General features: G+C 40.6%; 1 protein-coding gene across 1 annotated transcript in view; it reads left to right on the top strand.

Moving 5' to 3' along the window:
• The window catches only part of LOC124722970, a 464760-nt gene that overhangs the window by 321135 nt on the left and 121458 nt on the right, over positions 1 to 22167 (top strand). Inside the window, exon 11 of the mRNA XM_047248137.1 lies at positions 10156 to 10385. Coding sequence (XP_047104093.1) covers positions 10156 to 10385 — 230 coding nt within the window. The remainder of the gene's footprint in view (positions 1 to 10155; positions 10386 to 22167) is intronic.

Genomic DNA, 22167 nt, shown 5'->3' with positions numbered 1-22167 from the left:
AACACTTTGAATTTTCACATTAAGACAAGAGTAGTGTGAAAATACTTTTGTGTCAGCTTGAAACAATTCAAAGGTACCTCATAAAATTTATATTACTCTTACACTGAGCTGCTTCCTCATTCCAGGCTAATGTCAACACCAATACTACCCAGTGCTCAAAATGATTCCCACACAAATCTGTTGTAACTTATATGTTCTTACTGCCACTACACTAACATTTGTGAAAATTGCAATACCCATAAATACTAGCCTAAATTAATTAAAATGAAGAGGATATTTTGTGTAGATGTAGACCCAGCAGTACTCTCTTTGTGTGACTGGAAAGATCAGTGTTACACAAAGTTTAGTCAGTGAAGAGTGGAAATGTGAAAGCACAAGCCATTATCCATCATTAATACTGGAAGTGAGAATATCAGTATGTCTGTAACCTTACATTAGGCAGAGTGATCAATCTCCTAGAAATATGTCTACCGTATAATGACATTTCAGATCTTAGTGGGAGTACTATTACAGTAGTGTTGTGTGAGTGTAGTCGGTCAGTGGAAAAGGGCCATATGGAGAGTTTTGTATCTACACAGGGTGTGACAGCTCTGTGAACAGTCACTGTCCATACAGATGTAACTATACTAGTTGAAAGTGGCTCAACAACAAAGTCAGGGAGCTAAATTCTGGAAGAGGGAATGAAACTCAATGTTCAAGTCTATCTTATGGGAGAGCAGAAAATCCAAACACCTCATAGAGATGAGCATGAAAACAGACATCAAATACAACCAGTGTGAGCAATTGAGCAACTAAGAACTTGGAAACAGACTGTGGCATGAGGTGTAGGCCAGGTCCAAGAGTGGTAAAATCAGCATAAGAACTGATGACCCTGGCCTACTATTACTGACAGGTAAACATTGGGTCAGTGGTTTTGCCCATACAGTGCTTCACATGTGCCATCCAGGACAGCTTGCTGCACTACTCACTCCTCATTGGTATCCACTAGCAGGGATACTAAATTTATCACCCAGCCCTCCCCCTGAAAAGGTCACATAGAGCCAAAAATGAACAGGTTGGTGCCGCAACCTACATCACCAAACTGGAGAGGGTGCTGGCAGTGCATTAGGCAGTGTTGACAGAGCTGACACCTCTGGAACAGTTGAAGAGTGTACTGGCTGGTGGAATGGCTGGTCCCCCTGCATCAGCAGGCATGAAGGCCCATAAATGAAATCAAATCAAATCCACAAGCGAGCAGGGAAAAGAAGGGGCAAGTTCCAAGTCAATGGGCTTGACATGAGTTGCAGGAGCAACCACCACTGGTGCTGTATTCTGGGGACAAAAGTAAGACAGCAGAGGGCATGGGGGGGGGGGGGGGGGGGCAGTAGTGCCACGCTGCCACAATTGGGAGCCACATACTGGGAAAATGTCGTAACTTACCATGTTGACCAGTTGGTACAGAGAGTGTGGCACCACTGGTACAATAGATAGCAGAAGCAACAAATTTGGAATGGTGGGTCAACTGCTCCTGTCTGACATCTGCTACAAACAAATTTTGACATTTCTGGCCCATCACTACACCCAACAGCCACCCCTGATGCCAGCAAAAAGACCAGGCCTGAACGGCAGCAGTGTGAGGAAAGCACAGCATGCTGCAACTCTGTGGGGCATGTGACTGGTGCCCATGCAGAAATTCTGTCAGACTGCACCCCCTAACTGGCACTGCCCAGTACGTGATGAGAAAATTAAATAGTGGATCATCATGGGACAATGCAGACAATGGTTTCTCCATTTGGGTCTTGAACGTTCACATGAAGACCTCCACTTCAGAGTTGGAAGCTGGATGAAACATGGTGCTAGTCAGATGCTGCAACTGCAAAACTATTCTAACTCCCACAAAACAAGTTGCTGATTGTTACTCGATACTAGAGTCCATCCAGGGATTTGGGGAGTGGGGTGGAGGAGTATGGAGGGGCTTCATAGCAAAAATGATGGACAACATGTGAATAGTAGCTGCCAACATTGGGAAAGACAATTTGGCAACATATCAGAAGTTAGACAATGCATCCACTACAAACAGCCACATGATTTCAAAAAATAAGTCTGCAAAATTGATATGCACCCTGTCCCTAGGGTGCTCCAGCAGTAGCCAAATGGAAAACTGATGCAGTGGTGCAGCCTAGCTCTTTGCACAGACTGCACAAGATGTTCAATATCTCAATCAATTGCCAGCCAGTAAATGTGATGCAGAGCCAAAGCCTTCATGCAGGACATGACTCAGTGCGACACATGCAGCAACTGGAGTATGTGAGAATGCAGTGCTAGACAGACAGCCATGTTATGCCTTTGCTCATCCATGGCAAGCATGTGGAACTCCCAGACCATGTTAAGGCAGTCACACCGGTGGAAAAATGTATCCCATGCTGACTCCACTTGTGAAGAAGTGAAGTGTGCTTGGGCTGTCCCATCTGGACTGGTGATATGATTTTCTGAAGAATTGGGTCAGCAACCGTGGTGGCCATGACCTCCCATACTGTCAAAGTAAGATCATGCAATGTCTGCTGCAAAGCACTAGCCAATGCAGAGATAAGGGTTCTGCTGTTGGTCAAACTCCAGTCCTGCTGTTAACTGTGATAGTGCAGCCACTTTATCATGTTGGGTGATAGACTGGTAATGATGGTGCCCACTTCTGCAGTCCTATCTGATTGATGTTGACTGAGGGTTGAGTAAAGAAACCAGTGGCTTGTGGTTAGTGATGAGTAGGAAATTCACATCAAATAAGAAAACTTTTTAATCATGAAAATGATAGCCAATGCCTCCTTTTCGACCTGTGAATAATTAGTTGTGCTGCTGAAAACATACTGCTGCAGCTGTAAGTTCACGTGATTCAGGAATCTGAGTAACTTCAGCTAAGGAGGTGCCAGACAAAGCCAATGCCATAGGCTGGACCTATGGGTCAGGTCCTAACTGGACAGTCACATTTCTAATTAGCGAGGCCTCATACAAGGTTGAACACTGGGGACACTCAGACCAATACTTGCATATGATTGCCCAGTGCACTTATGGTGGTGGTTAAACTGCAACCATGCTGCAGTCACATGGTTGTAATGTCTAGAATGCTGTGTGAGTACCCGATGGAGTTCCTCAAAGTTAAGTTTCTCAGGCTACTGGAGAGCTTCAAAATTTTAATGATTTCATACTAACCCACACTGTTGGACAACAACAAGGTGGCCTTATTATCTGGATTAACGATATGCATCCCTGCAGTGCAGCAAGAACTGGTGCAGGTGCTACTTATACCTTCCCACAGACGCCATAGCTGGCAAACAGCATCAGGGCATTGGGGAAGTCACCAGCGCAGTGTGCGAATGGAGCGATTCTGCATTCTGTTTGAGCAGTTCTTACAATTGCCCCTTTTACATCTTTTATTGCTGTGCCTGGAGGCACAACTGCCCCTACCAGCATTGCAAAAATGTGGAGTTCATAGTGACCACAAATTAACACTATGAAAAAAGAAGAATACTGTCACAGATGTAGGAAAATCCTAAATTGCCACTTTTATATCTGCACAGGACATGATGATGCCACGAACCATCATTATCGGCACAAATCTAACTATACTAGCCAACAGTTGCATAACTACAAAGCTAGGGAGCTGAACCCTGGATGAGGAAAAGAAGCTTGCTGTGCAAGTCTATCTGTGTGAGAGTTGTGAGTCTGAACACTGTGTAGAGATGAGCACAAAGACAAACATGAAACATGACGAGCATGAGCAACTGAAAAACTAAGCACACAGAAACTGAACATGGCCCAAGGTGAAAGTCTGGCCCAAGGTAGTTAAAACCTGCATAACATCTGACAGTCCTGGTCTATTGCCACCAACAGGCAAACAACTGGGTCAGTGATTCTGTCCATACAGTGCTTTGTGTGCCATCTGTGACAGCTTGCCACGCTGTTCTTCCATAAGACCCATGCCATCTCATCTGCGTCCATACTGATATCAGCTGGTGGGGATACTAAAGAGAGAGAAATGGGTATGTAACTCAAATTTGTTTATGTGGCCATCCTGTGCAGCAAGCACAGAAATATTTGTTTTCTAAATAAAAACTGCCTTTCTTTGGTGCACTGTAATTTATTTCTCCCAGATGCATTTTGCCTTTTTTTACTCTATGGCATCTTGAGTGAGATCTAGAATGATACAGTTTTGTTTTTATGTTGTTATTTTTAGATTAGAAAACAGTTCACATCATGTTTTTATGTAAATAAGTAATTACTTACAGTTCTACATGTTTTTGGTTGGCATCTGCATTTCCTCTTATCTGGTCTGGAGGTCGCACCACCACTTTATTTACATAACATAAGCTCATTTTTATATTCTGAACTTTTTCCTTCACACTATTCATCCTGTTTACCCTTAGTTTTGTGGCACACTATTACTCTTCTGCCAATAGTTATAGACATTCATTTGAAAACTGTGCTTTTAAAGACGTAAATATTGTGAGCTCACTATGTGTTTCATCCTGTTTGCTTTGTTTACCTACATGTTGCCAATTGAAGTATATACTGAAAACTAACGTCTATTCATGATGTTTATATCTGTGTGTGTGTGTGTGTGTGTGTGTGTGTGTGTGTGTGTGTGTGTGGGTGGGTGGGTGGGTGGGTGGGTGGGTGGGATGGGGTGGTGGGGGAGGGGTTGATGGTTATTCATTGTGAGAGGTAGAGTATTGAATATGAGTGTAGTAGCTGTCAGAGCAATGATCAGCTGCTTTTTATCTATTATTGTAAAAAATAAATTGTTTGGCATGTGGACTTGATCATTAAACAGGGTTTTCTTTTCTGCTTTGGTTTTCTATATGTGGTAATTTTCTTGCAGGGTTAGGAGGTGTTTTTTATTGTTGATTCTAATTATTTTCATGTCTTCTTCTCCAGTGGCTGGTTTGTGATTATGTTCTCTTAGGTGTTCTGCAAATGTAGAGTGGTTTGTCTCATACTTCCAGGCTCTCATCTGTTCTTTGTATCTGACATCAAACGTTCTGCATGTTTGTAGCTGCCACCACAACTGCTACACTCCTCTGATTTAGTATAGAAAGCAAGTATTCCAACATACCAGTACCAGAAACAATACAAATCATAGATAACAACCTGAAAACTTATATCAACTCCCTGAAGAACAGATTAATGAAATGCTCACATTGATAGAGCTCCTAACAGAACAAAATTACTTCCAATTTAATAATGAATTTTATGTACAGAAAGATGAATTACCAATGGGGGTCCACAGTTTCAGCAGCCTTGGCAAATATTTTTGTAAGCCACTTAGAACAGATAATTTTCACCAAAACAACAGCAAAGCAATACAACATATTATATTGGCTCAGGTATATGGATGACACCCATTGCTTAATAGACGTACTACAAACAAAAATTGAAAAACTATATACTGACATGAAAAATGTACATAAAGATATAAAGTTTACCATTGAAAGAGAACAGAACAACCAAATTAACTTTCTGGGTATAACAATCAAAGAACAGAACAATAATCATATGTTTGAAATTTACCGTAAACCCACAGCAACTGATATTATCATTCCCCAATCCTCGAGCCACGCACACTCACAAAAGCAAACAGCACTTCGACAAGTGCTCCATAGACTCAACACAGTGCCACTCATCAAAGAAAACTACTAAAAAGAACTTCAAATAACAGGGTGTATATGATCCGGGACAACTGGGAGATCCGGGAAAAACCCGGGATTTTTTCATCCGGGAGAAACCTGGGAATTCTTTAGAATTCCGGGAATTTTTCATTGTTTTAGTTTTCAGTTAAATTTTTGTGATTTTGACTGGTAAGAACCAATACTCCAGCAAAGAATATTACTGTATCCCATAACTGCAGAATAATACTGCAGCAACAAAACATAAATGGGGAAAGAAAGAAAGAAAAAAAAAAAACTTAAGTTGCAAAGGAAATGCACTGATACAACAACAAAACAGTGCTAATACAAGCGTCTGCCAGCAGCAAAGTGTGTCAAAGGCTTTAGGAAGACTATGCTTTATAACAATAAATTGCCTCCGATGAGCGTGATGAGACAACTGTTTAAATTAGATTTGTTCAAGCAGTTGCGGGTGGGCTCTTGCGCATGCACAGTTGAGTCGCGTATGAGTAGTACCTTCTCCCGCTTCTGGTTTCAGAAGTGTGACTGGGTGCCACTACTTAGTATTGCCCCGATTTGTAAATATAGTAAATCTGGGGCTGATGCACAGAGCAGTCTGAGTTGTGGTGGGGAGGTGGATTGTCTCCAGGTAACCTCTGTTTACGTTCAGTGATTTTGTTGTTTCCTCTTCATTTATTGCTGTCACGTTAAATGATAACAAAATGGATTTTTGTGGCCGGGAGCTATCAAATGAATTAAAATACGTTCGCATAATTATGGAAGGCTAAAATATGTTATTAGTTTCATATTTTATTTCCACCTTTCTGACAGTCAAGCATTAATCGCCTTACAGAGCAATGAAGTTATTTTTGGCAGTTTGCTAAAGAGAATTGACTTTTATTAATCTTTTCTGCTGAGGCAGTAAATTTACTTGAAACAAAGTGTTTAATTTCACACTATTGGCTAGTTTCAACTGTTCACTGCATTTCAAGTGCACATATGGCATTATGTCATAGTAAAGAACCAAACATACGAATGTTCATTTTAAGCTGAATTATGCATTTTAGTATGGTTCGTGAAATTCCAACACTTCTGAAGTATCCTCTAATGCCTTGTTTCTTTTATGACATATTGTAAGATCTTTTAATGTTTTACACATATGGACATAATGGGCTTCCTGCGTCATCGTAGCTGCACAAGCGTGGTGACGTCTGTTATCTGGCGCTCACTTGCAACAGCTCAAATGAACCTATTTCTAACGGGTCGTGGGAAAATATTGTGAATGGTGGTTTGTAAAGCGTTACATTCAAAGTAGATTTCCTTTTACACAAGATGAACTATGTGCGAGAATGTACAATGAATTTCTTAAAGCACAAAGCATTTGACTCTCATTTAAAAATCAACTCTCAATGGACGACCATTTAGAAGAATTTTGAGCCCAGAAGATCAGAATTTCGAGCCCAGAAGATCAAACATTTATGTCGTTATTAAAAATTTTACTGGCACATTTGTGTGACGTATCTTAAAGTGTAACACGTGCAAAAAAGATCAACATTATATGTGGAATCTTAGCTTTTCTTCCAGCTTATTAATCTTTGAGACTAATATTATATAAGAATACCATGTATATTAATTTAAACCATTAACTTTTCTTATTTGTATGTTCACACTACTTAAGAGTGATCTTGCTATTAGCTGACTACATCACGTGTCCTATGCTGTCATAAGCTGGTGAGATCATGTGACATGAGCTATGACTGGCTTACAAAAGCACATCACAATCTCGATTTCAATGCTTCGGAAAGTGACAGGCAGTGTTTGGTGGAATTCAAATTCATACCTTCGTAATACAAAAATATGCAGCGTACATGTTGCTGCACATCAAAGGTCTTTCAAAACATGTTCTTCCCCCCTGAGTTTTGTTTTCTAAATTGCCAGGAAATTGTACATCAGTATATAAAATCATAAACATTCAAAGGATTAATGAGTTTTACAGTGCCGAGGAAGAGTATACTGTCACTTAACGCTGAAAAAGTGTATTTTCCCCTGGGAGAAAGTGTATTTTTAACCAGGAAATCTGGGGAAAATCTTGGAACTCTTTTTCCTTGTCCATGTATACACCCTGAATAATAATGCACAATAGTAACATAGTCACAAGGCTCAATAACAAAATGAAAAGTAAAATAAAAGCAAAAAGCACCAAACTACAGACAACAACAAAACAGAACCAAACACAAACACTCAGTACCATAACAACTACACAGAATAATCAGAAAAATACAAAAGAAAACACAATGACATACAAACACAAACTCACACATAAAATCACCAACATTTTCAAAAGACAGGGGATAAACATAGCATACACAACAGACAATTCTATGCAATAATACACCCCAAAACTGACAAAAACATAGACATATACCAGAAAGTAGTTATATATCAACAACAGTGTAACACTTGTGATGTCAGATACATAGGATAAACAGGCAGAACATTTGATGATAGGTACAAAGAACACATGAGATCCTAGAAATATGGGACAAACCACTCCACATTTGAAAAACACCCAAGAGAACATAATCACAAACCAACCACTAGAGAAGAAGGCATGAAAATAATTATAGTCAACAATAAAAAATACCTCCTAACCCTGCAAGAAAATTACCCCATACAGAAAACCAAACCAGAAAAGAAAATCCTATTGAATGATCAAATACACATGCCAAACAATTCATTGTTTATAGTAATTGAAAAATAATAGAATAACATTCCAAAAGAGGCTTATAATAATAATAACAATAATAATACCACCCAATACCTTTCCACTTACTTGTCCTTTAATCCCTCCACAGGACATTTATATAAAAACTTAAAATCAGCTGATCACCAAAGCTTTTAACCACTCTCTGATAGCTATTACATTCATATTCAACACTCTATAACTCAAACTGAATAACCCCCTTCCCACCCACACACACACACACACACACACACACACACACACAGAAAGATATAAAGATATAAACATACATCAAAACAAAACTGCATCATTCTAGATCCCACTGAAGATGCCTTAGAGTAAAAAAATGTGAAATGTGCCTGGGAGAAATAAATTACAGTGCAACAAGAAAAGATGGTTTTTATTTACAAAATGGATATTAAACTGTTAAAGATGACCACAGCTCAGTGGCCTTGTGCACTGTACAGCTATGCCAAAGGTAGTGTCTTTTTGGTGGTGCACTGCAAGTGATATGAATGTGTGTCTGTTAATGTTTAGACATCTGCTAGACATGTTGCATACATTCCAGTGTGTTGTCTTCCTTTATGTAGATACCACAGATCACTCGGAGTGCCACTGGTGTGTGACAATCATCATTGACGTTCTGAGTGGCAGAAAAAGTGTTTTTCCGTAAGTCACATTCAGACCTCTTCTACACTGTTCACCACAAGCACATTAGATATCACCATGATGATTATAGTTTGACAACTTTGTGTTATTTGTACTCCACCAAGAATATTCTATTAGCTTTTTTAAAATGACATTTGTTCCCCTGATTTATTCAAGAATCTGACATCTGCATCTGACAGTCATTTCAAATTTATACCTTCGTAATACGAAAATATGCAGCGTACATGTTGCTGCACATCAAAGGTCTTTCAAAACGTGTTCTTCCCCCCTGAATTTCGTTTTCTAAATTGCCAGGAAATTCTACGTCAGTATATAAAATCATAAACATTCAAAGGATTAATGAGTTTTACAGTCGCCGAGGAAGAGTATACCGTCACTTAACGCTGAAAAAGTGTATTTTCACCTGGGAGAAAGTGTATTTTTAACCGGGAAATCTGGGAAAAATCTGGGAATTTTTTTTCCTTGTCCACGTATACACCCTGAATAATAATGCACAATAGTAACATAGTCACAAGGCTCAACAACAAAATGAAAAGTAAAATAAAAGCAAAAAACACCAAACTACAGACAACAACAAAACAGAACCAAACACAAACACTCAGTACCATAACAACTACACAGAATAATCAGAAAAATACAAAAGAAAACACAATGACATACAAACACAAACTCACACATAAAATCACCAACATTTTCAAAAGACAGGGAGTAAACCTAGCATACACAACAGACAATTCTATGCAATAATACACCCCAAAACTGACAAAAACATAGACATATACCAGAAAGTAGTTATATATCAACAACAGTGTAACACTTGTGATATCAGATACATAGGACAAACAGGCAGAACATTTGATGATTGGTACAAAGAACACATGAGATCCTGGAAGTATGGGACAAACCACTCCATGTGACATCTCTTTTTCTCGTATATCATTATGTAACAACCAAAAGGGAAAGCTGTTTGTGTTACAGTGAATGTTCTGCATAAAAATGTTTCAGTAATGCATTTTTTAATTGTTTACCAATCATTTCTATGATGTGTGTTTGTATTTTTCAATGTATCTGTTCGTTTTGTTATTATGCTTTACTTTTTTCTTTCAGATGAATGATATTTTAACATTGCGTTCTGAAGTAAAACACCTGAGTGCAATTGCTCATCAGCTGGAACCATATGTAAAATCCCTAGCAACAGCAGAATGCATAGGACCTCAAGGAAGCACAGATCGTGTACAGCCAAGTGGCCCTGAATCTGGAACACAAGAAACATCACATCATCAACTGCAGTCTCTACTTGAACATATCAATATGTTACAGATGGATGCAGCTAACTCGTAAATATATATATATATATATTCATTTCACCATTTCTTCCTTTTTAGATTTGTGTTATATCATGTGAGGGTTCTTTCATTAAAAGAAAAAAAAGAAAAAGAAAAAAGGAAGGAATAGAATAAAAAGGACGGGGTCTGTCTGAAAAATATGCACGAGCATAAGAAATTATTACAATGCAGTTTACAAAACAAAACTGGAATTTATTCTGTTATTATTGGGTATTGTATCAAATAAACTGCTCAAATAATTAGCACCTCATTATATATGGTTACATAGGTTTGACTTTTTTGGAAACCTCTTTCTCAATATCCTTTTGGCCACAGGAAATCACTACATGAAGTCACCTATGTAATTGAGGCAAAAATGAAGCTGAATTCTCAGTTGAGTAGTGCTCACTGTGTCTCAAATCCATTGACATGCTTCGAAGGGTCATTTCAAGCTTATACTATAAGTGCACTGTGATTTACAGTTGACGGCAAGAAGGTTAGTCAGCAGGTAAAGTTGCTGATACGCTTACCCTGCAATGATGCTATGAAAGTTAGTTGCTGTCATTAGACATAAAACGTTAAAGATTTGCCCCATAGTCAGCACCCACAGACAACAACACCAGCTGATAACACTACTTTCTAATTATGGCTTGTATGTACCCTATGCAAAATGCAATAGAACAGCGCACTATCATTTTGGAAGCAGCTGGGAAGGCTGTGATGACCCATATAGCATACAACTGTTGCCACTTGATCAATTTGGCTTCTATGCATCCATTAACAATGTGATGAATTGGACTTCTAAGTATCCAGTAAAAATAACAATACAGACTGCTGAGCAGCAAGGTTCACAAAGAAGTTGGGAAAAGGAAACCAGGATAATAATTTTGTGTGGCTCAATGGCCTGGCACAAGTCTTTCAATCAGATTCCACTTTGGCAACCTCTGTGCCCCTGTAATCACACTGGGGAAAGAGGACCTACAGTTTCAAGTGGAATTCAAACCACATGTCATTCCTGATTAATTTTACAGCATTTAAAAGTGAAGACAAACTGAAAATTTTTCATGGTTTGAGCGATCACTTTACAGTTAGACCTATGGGCCGAAAGGAAACCAGGATCATGGTATCTGTTTCTCTTTGCCAATAACTACCTGATGATGATCATAGAAGACTGTGGAAGCAGCCATGTACCACTGGTCCATGTTTCATACCTGCAGGCCGTCGAGTTCAGCACAGAGGTGGAGCAACCATTATCATGTACATCTGCATGTGAATACATACTCCAGAAGCTACCATATGGTGCATGGCAAAGGGTAGCTTGTACCACTAATAGTCATTTCCTCTCCTGTTCTACTCACAAGCAGAGCAAGGGAAAAGTGACTCTCTATATTTCTCTGTACAACCCCTAATTTATCATATCTTATCTTCGTTGTCCTCTTGCGAAGTGTATGTTGGCAGCAGTAGAATAGTTCTGGCATCAGATTCAGATGCTGGTTCTGTAAATTTTTTCAATAGTGTTCCACAAAAAGAGAGTTGTCTACCCTCCCGTGATTCTCTTCAGTGCCATCCATTAATCCAACATGATGGGACTCCAAAACACTCTACCAGTACTCAAGAATGGCTCATACTAGTGTTCCATACACATTCTGCTTTACAGATGAATTACACTTCCATAAAATTCGTCCAGTAAACTGAAGTCAACCATTTACCTTCCCTAATACAATCCTTACATACTCATTCCATTTCATGTTGCTTCGCAATGTTGCACATAGATATTTAATCGATGTGTGTGTGTCAAGCAGCACACTACTGATGCTGTATTCGAACATTGTGGGATTGCTTTTCCCACTCATCTGCATTAACTTACATTTTTGTACATTTAGAGCAAGTTTCAATCTGTCACACCAACTAGAAATTTTGTCAAAGTCATATTGTGTATTGTTAGAGTCACTCAAAGATGACACCTTCCTGTACACCACAGAATCATCAGCAAACAGCCATAAATCGTTATTCATCCTGTCCATCAGATCATTTATGTAACAATATAATCAAAAGGATCATTGCTACTCACCATCTAGTGGAGATGCTGAGACACAGAAAGTCACACCAAAAAGACTGTCAGAAAGGCAGCTTCAGCCAACAAGGCCTATGTCAAAAATAGACAACATACACAAACGCACACACTCACACTCGCGCAGGCACAACTCACACACACATGACCACAGTCTCTGGCAACTGGAGCCAGACTGCAAGCAGCAGCACATTATGAGAGAAGCAACCAGGTAAGGGTAAGGAGGAGGCTGGGACGGAGAGGGGTAGGGATAGTTGGGTAGGGGTGGGGGCGGTAAAGTACTGCTGGGAGCATGCAGGGATGAGGTGGAGAGTGGGGCAGCTAAGTGTAGTCGGGAGACCGAATGGGAGTGGGGGGAAGAGGGTGGGGACTGGGTGTGTTGATGGAGAGAGCTGTGTAGTGCTGGAATGGGAACAGGTAAGGGGCCAGATGGGTAAGAACAGTGACTAATGAAGGTTGAGGCCAGGAGGGTTATGGGAGAGCTCTCACCTGTGCAATTCAGAAAAGCTGGTGTTGATGGGAAGGATTCAGATGGCACAGGCTATAAAGCAGTCATTGAAATGGATGATGTCATGGTGGGCAGCATGCTCAGCAACAGGGTGGTCCAGTTGTTTCTTGGCTACAGTTTGTTGGTGGCCATTCATGCTTGCAGATTAGCTTCTGGGTTGTCATGCCCACATAGAATGCAGCACAGTAGTTGCAGCTTAGGCTGTAGATCACATGACTGGTTCTACAGGTAGCCCTGCCTTTAATGGGATAGGTGATGTTTGTGTCAGGACTGGGATAGGTGGTGATGGGAGGATTTATGGGATATGTCTTGCATCTATGTCTATGACAGGGATATGAACAATGAAGCAAGAGATTGGGAGCAGGGGTTGTGTAGGGATGGATGAGGATACTGTTCAGATCCAGTGGGTGGTGGAATACCACTGTGGGAGGAGTGGGAAGAATAGTGGGTAGGACATTTCTCATTTCATGGCATGACGAGAGGTAGTTGAAACCCTGGCGGAGAATGTAATTCAGTTGCTCCAGTCCTGGATGGCACTCAGTCACAAGGGGAATGCTCCTCTGTGGCTGGGCAGTGGGGCTTTGGGAGGTGTTGCATGACTGGAAACATAAGGCACAGGAGATCTGCTTTGTACAAGGTGAGGTGAGGAGGGTAATTACGATCTGTAAAGGTCTCAGTGAGACACTCGGCATATTTCAAGAGGGACTACTCGTTACTACAGATACGACGGCCATGGGTAGCTAAGCTGTATGAAAGGGACTTCTTGGTATGGAACAGGTGGTAGCTGTCAGAGTGGACATATTGCTGGTGGTTGGTACGTTTGATATGGTGAGAGGTACTGGTACAGCCATCTTTGAGATGGAGGTCAATGTCGACAGAGGTGGCTTAATGGGTTGGGTAAGAGCAGGCGAAGCAAATAGGGGAGAAGGTGTTGAGGTTCTGGAGGAATATGGATAGGGTGTCCTCACCCTTGTTCCAGATCACAAAGATGTCATCAATGAATCTGACTAGGTGAGGGGTTTGGGATTCTGGGTGTTTAGGAAGGATTCCCCTATGTGGCCCATGAATAGGTTGGCATAGCATGGTGCCATGCAGGTGCCCATAGCTGTACCATGGAGTTGTTCATAGGTAATGTCTTCAAAGGAGAAGTATTGTTGCTGAGGATATAGTTGGTCACAGTGACTAGGAAGGAAGTGGTTGGTTTGGAATCTGTCAGGCATTGAGAAAGGTAGTGTTCAAGAGCGGTAAGGCCATGGGCTTTAAGGTGTTAGTGTAAAGAGAGGTGCCATCAATAGTGATGAGTAGGGTACCTTGTGATAAAGACACAGGAACTGTGGAGAGTCGGTGGAGGAAATGGTTGGTATCTTTTATGTAGGAGGTTAGGTTGTGGGTAATTTTAATCTACAAGATCAGACATTCTCTCAGTGGGGTGGGGTGGGGGGGGGGGGGGGGGGGCACAGTAACCAACCACAATGGGGCATCCTGGGTGGTTGGGTTTATGGACTTTAGGAATCATGTAGAAGGTAGCAGTGCAGGAATGTTAGGGGCAAGGAGAGAGATGGACTCTGGGGAGAAGCTCTGGGATATGCCTAAGGATTTGAGGAGAGACTGGAGATCCTGCTGGATTTATGGAATGGGGCCACTGTCACATCGTTTGTAGATGGATGAATCTGACAGGTGGCGGAGTCCTCCTACCAGGTAACGCTTGTGGTTCAAAACCAGTGGTGGAGCCTTTGTCAGCAGGTAGGATTATAATGTCAAGACCAGTTTTTAGGTGGTGGATTGTGAATCTTTCTGTGGATGTAAGGTTAGTTTACATGTTGAGGGATTTGGGGAATGATGGTGAGGCAAGGTTCGAGGTTAAGAAATTCTGGAAAGTTAACAGCACCAGCATCCTCCTTACCCCCACCCAGTTGCCTCTTCCATAATGCCCTGCTGCTCCCAGTCAGACTCTAGCTGCCAGAGACTGCAGTCATGTGTGTGAGTTGTGTTTGTGTGAGTGTGTGTATGTTGTCTACTCTTGACATAGGCCTTGTTGGTCAAAAGCTAACTTCCCAACAGTCTCTTTGTTGTGCCTTTCTGTGACTCAGCACCCCATTATACAGTGAGTAGCAACTACCCTTTTCATTATATTGATAGATTAATTATGAATATAAAGAATTATAGGGGAACTATCACACTTCCCTGTGGCTCTCCTGACATTACTGTTGTCTCTGATGAACACATACCATTGAGAAAAACATGCCGGATTGTATTATTTAAGAAGCCTTCATGCCACTCACATGTCTGGGAAGCTCCTTAGACCCTGCTGAAAGAGCAGCCGCCTGTCCACTGACAGGACAAATGGTCAAGGCTAGACTGCCATCCTCTACATCACTCTCTGCCTTGAGAAACGCAAACACATTACCACCTGCCACTCACCCTGTGGTGAGGGCAGACCCACTGTGTGAGATTATCATCAAGGTGCCTCAGCAGCAGAGCCCATGGGTGAAACAAGCGACACCTGAGGTTTCCCATGTGACGTGCCAGATTCTGCATGACTGCTATACCCCAAGGCACCAGCCTGAAGATGGCTGACTATGACCAGAACCATCTTGAGCTCCTCCTGCACCCACACACAGTGCACACTTGTATTATCCACACTAGCACTACTAGTTTAAGAAATAACTATAAAAACACACAGACGAAGCTAAGTATGTAACTTACTATCCTCCTGATGTGTCACGAACTGAGGCTGTGCCTTACTGAGGTGTGTAGCTGGCTGTTCAAAGGAAATAACTGTGCTACATACTACATGAATCTAGACGTTACTGTTATTAAAATTCAATATTACACCTCTCAAATAGAGAAACAGCTGAGATTACACTTCTTAAATACAAAAACATGCAAGGAATTTATGAATTAAATTACAAAGAAAAGCCCAGAAAAGCTAATTATGTAACTTGCTGCGCTGCTAGTCCATCACAGGCAGCAGCTGGTAGCTGACTAAGTTGAGATGAATGATCACTGGCCATGCCAAACAAACAAATTTCAACTATGCAACAAAATGGGTGAATCTAAACTATACAGTTACTAAAACATGAGAAAACAGCTCTTAACTACAAAAACACACAAGTAATTTAAGGATCAGACTATAAAAAACCAAGCAAGGTGGCACAGTGGTTACACACTGGACTCGCATTTGGGAGGATGACGGTTCAATCCTGCGTCCAGCCATCCTGATTTAGGTTTTCCGTGATTTTCCTAAATCGCTCCAGGCAAATGACGGGATGGTTCTTTCAGAGGGCACGGCCGACTTCCTTCCCCGTCCTTCCCTAATCCGATGAGACCGATGACCTTGCTGTCTGGTCTCCTTCCCCAAACAACCCAACCCAACAATAAAAAGCACAGAAAAAGATAAATATGTAGTTGCTGCTCTGCTGTGCAAGGGTTGGATTCCTCTCTCCATTATCACAGCAATTAGATAGCTGAACAGTGCTGAGACATGTTCCTTCAACCTGTTGTCCAGCCCTACAGTCAACATTTCAGTTCTGGGTTCCTCTTTCAAGATGGTACCTCAAGTATTTCACACCCAATTCATGGACAGCTTTCCTCCAGGAGGCAGAAAGTAACCAAAAGGAATGAATGCCCTGTGGTATCTGCTGACTTGAACCTGTTTGAGCATGCTTGGAACCTTTTGAAACATACAGTGTGTCATTGCAGAAATCCTTCTCTTACACTTGCTGTTGGGGGAGTTGCCATTGAATAATGAGATGGGCTCAAGCAGCAGTGTCTCAGCTACCTTGTGGACAGGACACTGAGGAGGATTTGAACATGTCACAATCCATAGGATGGAGCAATACAATTTTGAACATTACTCAGCAACAGATTTTTATTTTCCAGGTGTAAAAACATGTGCCCTTTCAAATAAAAAATCTCCATCTGAACAGGCCTCATAAGGCACAACAGTGATCACAGCTCATGGTCTAGTGGCTAGCATTGCTTCCTCTTGATCGTGGGGTCCCAGGCTTCATTCCTGGCGAGGTCAGGAATTTTTCTGTCTGGGGACTGGGTGTTTGTGTTGTCCTCATCATTTCATCATCATTTGGGTAAGTGGTGAGACTTGACAGTGCAAAGATTGGGATATTGTACAGATGTTGATAACCATGCAGTTGAGCACCCCGCAAACCAAATATCATCACAAGGCATATTAGTGCTGACTGCCTGCTGTATCATCCTGAGCCCAAAGGCTTCATTGTGGGAGGATATGGAGGGTGTGGAGTCAGCACACCACTCTCCTCTCCATTGTCAGTTTTTGTCACCTGGTGCCACTACTTCTCAGTGAAGTAGCTCCTGAGTTGGCCTCACAAGGTCTGAGTGCACCCTGCTTGCCAACAGTGCACTGCACATCCAGACAGTCACCCTCAAAGTGTTAGTCATGCCTGACAGTGCACTTTCAAATACATTTCCTTTATTTTGGGGTTATTATTTTGCTTTTATTTCACATTAGAGTTACTTTTATAGTTTCAAGACTCATTCTTTAGCTAAGAAACACACATTGCACATGTTGTGCAAACCTTTTTTGTGCAGCTTATATTCTCAAATATGTCTCACAAAAATTGAGCTAGTTGATATAGTTATGTATATCAGTTTGGATTTTGAAACTTCCTGGCAGATTAAAACTGAGTGCCCGACCAAGACTCAAACTCGGTACCTTTGCCCTTCACGGGCAAGTGCTGAGCTACCGAAGCACGACTCACGCCCGGTACTCACAGCTTTACTTCTGCCAGTATCTGTGAGTACTGGGCGAGAGTCGTGCTTCGGTAGCTCAGATGGTAGAGCACTTGCCCGCAAAAGGCAAAGGTCCCGAGTTCGAGTCTCGGTCGGGCACTCAGTTTTAATCTGCCAGGAAGTTTCATATCAGCGCACACTCTGCTGCAGAGTGAAAATTTCATTCTGGAAAGTTTGGATTTTATTTCCATCAGTCAGTGAACACCTAAATACTCACAATGCCAGCTGATTTTTTTAAAGCAATCTGGCAGCTAAATGTACTTGACATACTTTTTTAGTTTTGATTTCTTTTATATCAGCACATTTTAAACAAATTTTGTGTGTTTAGGAGTGAGGCAGTGGATGAATGTGAATGGGTTCAGCAGTCTGATTGGATGTTGGATTTTATATGTTTCCATCACAGGTGTTTCAACCACATAGGTTCAGAATATATTGGAAGGGGCAGTAATAACAATGTTTCTGACAACAAGTTGTGTCCTAGCTACACTTTTAAAGAGGCAGAGCTACTTTTGTAAAGAGGCGGAGCTCTCAATTTTCAGCTTTTTTCACAACTATGGGTGCTCTTTCAAAATTCCACTGTATCCTGCCATTTTGACATTTAGTTTGCCAGCTGCAGCACACAAATATATGACTAATAACAAACTTGTATTTACAAGCAAGTCTTCATTCTTATGGCACTTGGAAAATGGAAATACTAGGTTCATCTAAAAAGTAATCAAAAAAAGGTCTGAAAACAGTTGCCAGGAAATGTTTATTGGAAGAGATATAGATATCTCTGAACTACTTTCAAAATAACTGTCACAAGAATTGAGAAGTTAGGTGGGTTGTTGTGGGGCTATAAAAAGTGATATCTTGAACATTTTTCATCAAGGGATCTAAAATGAGGAATGAAGCATGTATTGCACTACGAGATTTTGAATTCTTATCTGTTTGGTAGCTCCTCTTCCATCCATTGGTGGTTGCCACCACAGGGAAGTATGTAAATACATAGCTCGTCCACTTGAGTCACTCTATAGCTGCATCCTTACAATGCTTTCATTGCTCTCTGTATGTATGTATCTGCAGATCCTTAACTGATTTTAAAACGATCTGTCTTCATGAAGAGTAATTACATATTCTGATATGCATTTATGTTATGGACAATCTCATATGAATACCAGAGCAATAGATTTGCTGTACATGGAAATATACGTAAACAAACAACTTCCTAGTGAACCAACGTTTACTAATGTTGATCACCCACTAAGGGCAACAGGAACTATCTCAGATGACAGAAATTAGGCAGGTGCATGAAACAGGTTACAGGCCCTTGATTTTGAAGAAGTTCTTTTGGAACATGTTTCTTCCAAACAAAGAATCAACACATGTGATTTCCTGATTTCCTGTGCAATGTATGTCAGTTGCATGAGTGTTGGCAGTTCCCACACAGTGACCATCTACACGTAGTTCCTGATCAACCAGATTAATAATGAGTCATGTTTTATGACAGAGACTACTGTTTTACACCTGCAATAGCCATTTATGGGCACTGTATATCCACACACTAAATGCTTGAGAAAATATGAGATACTCAACAAATGTTTGGGCTCAAATTGTTGGAGGCCACCCTGTTGGACCTCATGTCTCACCACATTGTGATGTTTCTGTAGAATGTCTTGCCCAAAGTTCTCAAAGATTATCCATTGCAAATGGACATTAGTATGTCATACCAATGTGATGGTGCTGTAGCATAATTCGATCATCTTACCTGAGCATCTCTTACAGACATCTTCACACAGAGTAAATGGAAGGGGATGCCAAATCCTTTGGCATGTATGTTCTCTTGATCTCACCTTTCTCTTCTAATGACAATGGCAGGATTGGATATGGAAAGGGCATTCTGTACTCAGCACTGATAAAAAAAAGTAGATGAGCTTACTGAGTGCAATGTAGTAGAATCTGGTACAATGCAGAGGCAGCATGGAACTTTATAAAGGATAAGACAAAACATGGCTCAACATTGAACAATCTCTACTGAAGTTGGTGGTTATCATTTTGAATATTTATTGTAAAGTATTTTGGCTTCTCAAAGCTCTAATGACACAAATTTGGCTTTTTATTTGACCGTAATTGTCCATAAAGCTGTCCAAATTACTCTATTTTTTATTTTATTTTGCCTACTGAATATCAAAAAGATTTATCACAAGAACAGAAAACAAACACCATTCTCAGAGTGCTATATAAAATATATCTTACACTTATGACCTTAGGGGTCTTGATAAAAATGTTCAAAATATCATCCACTATTATGCCCCAATTTCTTTATTTTTTTTAATTTTTTTTCCGCACACAATAGCACCCCTTGCACATGATGTTATCAGAACATGAAGTGTGCAGTACTGTGACATTTTGCAATAGGTTTGAATGAAATATTTTTCAAATATCAATACTATTTACACAGGTTCATCATACTTTTTTATGAGAACTGTTACTTGTTGACAACTATAAAGTTTTGAGTAGATTTGCCTTTTATAATGACAAAAATTAAGGACATTATCTCAGCTTATGGCTGATGATATTATTGAAGATAAAAGATGTAGAAGCAGATTTGATATTTTTTACACAGAGTCATTGTTTCCAACACCATCATTGTTTTTGCAAATGGTTGCTAAGACGGTGACTCTGTTAGTGAAGATTATCTTTATGATTTATTTTATGAACAAAATAAAGTTATCCATTTTAACAAGGCAGATGTTTTCAGTCTAAATTTCTTGAAATATTTAATAGCTACGGATCATCACTCATCAAAAATATGAATATTGTTACTCACTGAAAAGTAGAAGCATTGCATTGTCAATAGGCACACACAAAAGAAAGAAAACTTGCTGGCTTTCAGAGTCATCCTTTGACAAGCTAGAGGAAAACACACACACACACACACACACACAGAGATATATATATATATATATATATATATATATATATATATATATATATATATAGAGGGAAACATTCCACGTGGGAAAAATATATCTAAAAACAAAGATGACGTGACTAACCAAACGAAAGCGCTGGCAGGTTGATAGACACACAAATAGACACTAACATACACACAAAATTCAAGCTTTCGCAACGAACGGTTGCTTCATCAGGAAAGAGGGAAGGAGAGGGAAAGACGAAAGGATGTGGGTTTTAAGGGAGAGGGTAAGGAGTCATTCCAATCCCGGGAGCGGAAAGACTTACCTTAGGGGGAAAAAGGACAGGTATACACTCGCACACACACACCTATCCACCTGCACATACACAGTCACACAGTTTTGTGACTGTGTATGTGCGGATGAATATGTGTGTGTGTGCGAGTGTGTGCCTGTCCTTTTTTCCCCCTAAGGTAAGTCTTTCCGCTCCTGGGATTGGAATGACTCCTTACCCTCTCCCTTAAAACCCACATCCTTTCGTCTTTCCCTCTCCTTCCCTCTTTCCTGATGAAGCAACCGTTGGTTGCGAAAGCTTGAATTTTGTGTGTATGTTTGTGTTTGTTTGTGTGTCTATCAACCTGCCAGCGCTTTAGTTTGGTAATTCACATCATCTTTGTGTATATATATATATATATATATATATATATATATATATATATATATATATATATATATATATATATATATATATCAATGGTTGCTTCGTCAAGAAGGAGGGAAGGAGAGGGAAAGATGAAAGAATGTGTTTTTTTTATGTCTGCTTGTGTCTGTATATGTGTGGATGGATATGTGTGCATGTGCGTGTGCGAGTGTACACCCGTCCCTTCCCCCCCCCCCCCCCCCCCTCAAGGCAAGTCGCCCCGCTACCGGGATTGGAATGACTCCTTACCCAAAACCCCACATCCCTTCATCCCTCCCTCTCCCTCCCTGCCCCCCGACGAAGCAACCGTGGGTCGCGAAAGCCTGAAATTTTGTGTGTGTGTTTTTTTATTGTGCCCATCTACCAGTGCTTTCCCGTTTGGTAAGTAATGGAATCTTTGTTTTTAATATATATATATATATATATATATATATATATATATATATATATATATATATATATATATATATATATATATATATATAGGAGTGGAAAGACCCACCCTAGGGGGAAAAAAGGACGGGCACACACTCGCACACACACCCACATCCAACTGCACATACACAGATGCCTGTGTCCGTGTATGGGCGGTCAGATATCTAAAAACAAAGATGATGTGACTTACCAAACGAAAGTGCTGGCAGGTTGATAGACACACAAACAAAATATATATATTGAAAACAAAGATTCCATGACTTACCAAATGGGGAAGCGCTGGTAGATAGGCACAATAAAAAAACACACAAACACACACACAAAATTTCAGGCTTTCACGACCCACGGTTGCTTCGTCGGGGGGAAGGGAGGGAGAGGGAGGGATGAAGGGATGTGGGGTTTTGGGTAAGGAGTCA

Source organism: Schistocerca piceifrons, chromosome X (genome assembly GCF_021461385.2).
Source record: "Schistocerca piceifrons isolate TAMUIC-IGC-003096 chromosome X, iqSchPice1.1, whole genome shotgun sequence".
Taxonomy (NCBI): domain Eukaryota; kingdom Metazoa; phylum Arthropoda; class Insecta; order Orthoptera; family Acrididae; genus Schistocerca; species Schistocerca piceifrons.
This window is presented reverse-complemented; position numbering and strand designations above follow the sequence as displayed.